Raw genomic sequence first — 4,253 nt, 5'->3', positions numbered from 1 at the left:
TATATCTAATTATATACATATATATATAAATGAATATATTAAAAACCGGATCGGATTCGGATACCCGGTTTTTAATTTCTCCCAACCCGTATCCGATCCGGTTTTCACCTTAAAAATTCGGACCGGGTACCCGACCCTCTTTTTCGGATCGGGTACCCAAAAAATTCGGCTAAAAAAACCGGATATCGGACCGGATCATCGGATCCGGATTTTTTTGCTCACCCCTAATTACCATCATCATTGGTGTTGTTATTATCATTATTAATAACAATTAGTATATTTTTAATGCATAATAGTTGAGATATTATAATAACTCAATGAATGTCAATTTTAGTAATTTGTCATTGAAAAAGTTTTATTAAGAATACACATTCAAATCATTTCACACATATAAAAGTACATCTACATTAATTTATCCAAGCATAAAATATAAAAAACACTTAAATTACTCTAAAAAGCACTGTTTTTTTTTAAGTCTTCTTACCAAATTAAAAAAAATTTAAAATTAATCCAAACAAGGGCTTAATTTGTTTTGTTTTTACCTTCTTATTTCTATTTCTATATATATATATATATATATATATATATATATATATATATATAATTGTTTATATTTGTAAACTAGAAATAAAAAATAGTTATATTTAAAAGAGTTGTGTCATTGGATCTTATATGTTTTACTAATTAAATTTGCATCTGCATTGCTTTTTAATTGAATTTGGATAATCTTTTTTTGGGAGAAAATGAGTTTGGGATTTGGTATATATTATATATCTTTAATTTAAAGTTTAATGATAAACATTGCTTTATTTATTTAGCCAAGTGGCATAAAGATACTTTTTTCTAAATATAATTTACTGTTAATTTTTATTTTATTATATATAAATAATTTTAGTTTGATTACCATCTCTTTAATTAAAGATTTAATATATATTTTATTCCTTTTTTGAATATATATATATATATATATTAATTTATGGCTTATGGCTTATTCACAATTTAACTCTCACACGGAAGCCCTAGTGTCAACTTTCTTCTAATATTTTGAATGAGGATTTGGGATGTGCATGGAGAAGGTTTATCTATAGTATCAACAAAAATAATATTTTAAAATAAAAAAAATTAATTTTAGCTCATGGATGACGCATTGCATCAGATGCGTAGTCTTTGTCCTGGTCACCTCCCACCAACACATGGCCTAGCTACTAGTGTTCCCGTATCGTCTCTTGGAACCTTCGATCAATCACCCTCTCAACCGCCTCAACAAATGCGATTACGAAAGCAGTGACACGGCAACAAGAAACAGAAAAGAACTCTCCAGAACACTTGTGAGCCTTATCTATAAATGCACTAGTCCGAAGAACGCTAGGAACCAAGGAAAAGCAATCATCACTGTCAACAATGGCCGGAGATAAAGAAGTCGTGCTGTTGGATTTATGGGTGAGCCCTTTTGGGCAAAGGGTAAGGATAGCTTTGGCGGAAAAAGGGGTGGATTATGAGTACAAGGAGCAGGATCTGGCGAACAAGAGTGAGCTCTTGTTGAAATCCAACCCTGTTTACAGAAAGATCCCAGTGTTGTTACACGATGGTAAATACATTTGCGAGTCACTCATCATTGTTCAGTATATTGATGAGGTTTGGTCCAATAAAGCTCCGTTGCTCCCTGCCGAGCCTTTGGCACGCGCCAACGCTCGTTTTTGGGCTGATTTCATCGACAAGAAGGTACACCGTACACCATCATATAATTAACATTTGAGTAGTTTTTAGTATTGATCTCTTTTCAATATATATATATATATATATATATTTCAGGATTACATGTTTTAATATTGTTGGTACATGATATAAAGGTTTATGAGTGTGCGACTAGATTGTGGAAGCTAAAGGGAGAGGAGCAAGAGGCAGCCAAGAAGGAGTTCATAGAGATATTTAAATTATTGGAGGGTGAGCTTGGTGACAAGAAGTTCTTTGGAGGTGAGACTTTTGGGTTTGTTGATCTGGCTTTAGTGCCTTTTGTTGCGTGGTTCTATGCTTATGAGACATGTGCCAAGTTCAGCATGGAGGAAGAATGCTCTAAGATTGTGGCATGGGGCCAGAGGTGCATGGAAAGGGAGAGTGTCTCTAAGACTCTTTCTGACCCTAATAAAGTTTACGAGTTTGTTCTCTTTTTGAAGAAGAGATTTGGGGTGGAATAGATACGTTTTAGTACGTGGTGTTTGGTATGTGATTTTGTAATGGTATTGTGCGACGAGTGTTTGTTTAGGGTGCTCAGTTTCAGAATGAATAATCAGTTGGATTGGCTGGTGGTCATTGGAGTTGGCAATTCATATTGCTTCCTATCCAATTCCATAATATGTTTATGTCCTTCTGCTTTTATTTTGTTTCTAACTAGAGAATAAAATTTTGAGTTATTTTATGTTGGTGGAGCACGAGAAATAATGTCAGTTTTTTATTTCTGTTATAAATAATAATTATTATTATTTTTTTTTAATGGATCTTGTTTAGGATATATAAACATTATTTCAATATAACCACTATCATGAGAAATTATTATTTTAAAAAGACATTTTTGTAATTTATTCCTGTATAAATTATTAAATATTAGTATATCTTATATTTTAAGTAAAATACCTATATGTGCTGAACGTATGTTATTTTTAATTTTCCAAATTTGAAGCTAAGTTTTAAAAAATAAAAATTGTCCCTTCAAAATAATTTATAAAATAAAATATTTTAAAACATTGTATTTTATTAATATAATTTCAGTTTATAAAATTTTAATACATATTTTATTCATATTTGACAAAACCTCATCATATTATGTGCTCCTTTATTTCTACAAATGGGGATCTGTAAAATTATAGAGATTACCTCACTAATTAAAAATATTTCGATTATTTCATGGTTTCAACTACCTATAGTGATGGCTTTCACTTGCCTTTAAACCACCTCGTATAAAATCGGCTTTACACAGTAAAGTTATAATCGGCTCTAAAATTGTAAGCTATAGCTGTAATTAAAACCACCTCCAAAACTAATAATTTTGAAACTTCTTTCTATGAGATTTGAAGCAGTTATAACCACCACCAAAACTAATAATTTTGAAACTTCTCTCCATAGAACAAATCCTGGTATTTGGCTCAATTAAAAATTCGCACATTACTCATGATTGCTCTAGCTTTATCTCTCAAATAATTCAATAAATATCACCCAGATATAATAGTAAGCCTCAGAACCATTCAAGCATAATACCTAAGTCTTCCATGAATAGCATGATCATACTACCTTTTTTACATTCCTCTCAAACTCGAAATCGCCTTTGCAACATTCCTCAATTTGATAAAAAATGCATTCATCAAAGACTCTCAACAATGCTCAAGTAATAATCAACCTTAATTGTTAAAATATGAATTTACTCACCCACCAGCAAGTGATTATCAATTAAACCAATTCAAATATAAAAAAATCACATTGAGCAATAAATATATCTAAGTCAATATAAGTACTTATACATACCAAGAAATCAATAAAATCTTCCACTCAAGATTTCAATATGCCTACAAGGTTTATACATCATCAAATAATCATTTATACAAGTCTATAATCACATAAATTTGTCATGCACATAAGTCAAGCTCAAACTCTTCAACAAGGTGTCATTACTCCCAAGTCACCAATATTAACTTTACTAATATTAAATTCATTATCAAAATTCTTCAAACTTGCCTTCTATTCCTTAAGAACATTATGCTAAAGAATTCATTGACATTCACATGAACACTCAATTTAACATTCGAAATTCAATTCAACTCTTAGCATATACAACATATGTAGTTCATCATTATTCTTCCAAGAGATTTCCAATTTTTCGAAAGAAATCGAGTATAAATTCTAATTCAACTCTCAAATCAATTCTAACTCTAGGATAAAATAAATTTTAAATATTTTCTATCCTTGAAGCTTCCGTTAGCAAAAATATTTCTTCATTTTTGTTGCACAATTCTTTCTATCATAGCCACAAAATATCCAAGCTTCTAAACATCAAACCAAACAATTGACATTTAATTCTACAAATATTGAAATAACTCAACATCCTTAGGACCTAAGCATAGAATGGTGCCAAAGCCCACTTCATAATTGTAGGAGGTAAACAACACCATGCCTCATAATGATATTTAGGCAATTCAAGTTTCAAACAATTCAATTCAATTCAATTCAATTCCATTAAACCAACATAATTATAACATTTTCAT

General features: G+C 30.5%; 1 protein-coding gene across 1 annotated transcript; it reads left to right on the top strand.

The window, feature by feature from the left end:
• The first annotated feature begins 1,361 nt into the window (after window positions 1–1,361).
• On the top strand, window positions 1,362–2,416 carry LOC120276761 (probable glutathione S-transferase). The gene is made up of 2 exons (XM_039283451.1): window positions 1,362–1,722; window positions 1,851–2,416. Exons 1-2 carry the CDS (start codon window positions 1,402–1,404, stop codon window positions 2,193–2,195), a joined length of 666 nt encoding a protein of 221 aa, XP_039139385.1. The 5' UTR covers window positions 1,362–1,401; the 3' UTR covers window positions 2,196–2,416.
• The last annotated feature ends 1,837 nt before the right edge of the window (window positions 2,417–4,253 follow it).

Source organism: Dioscorea cayenensis, chromosome 15, assembly GCF_009730915.1.
Source record: "Dioscorea cayenensis subsp. rotundata cultivar TDr96_F1 chromosome 15, TDr96_F1_v2_PseudoChromosome.rev07_lg8_w22 25.fasta, whole genome shotgun sequence".
Classification (NCBI taxonomy): Eukaryota; Viridiplantae; Streptophyta; class Magnoliopsida; order Dioscoreales; family Dioscoreaceae; genus Dioscorea; species Dioscorea cayenensis.
This window is presented reverse-complemented; position numbering and strand designations above follow the sequence as displayed.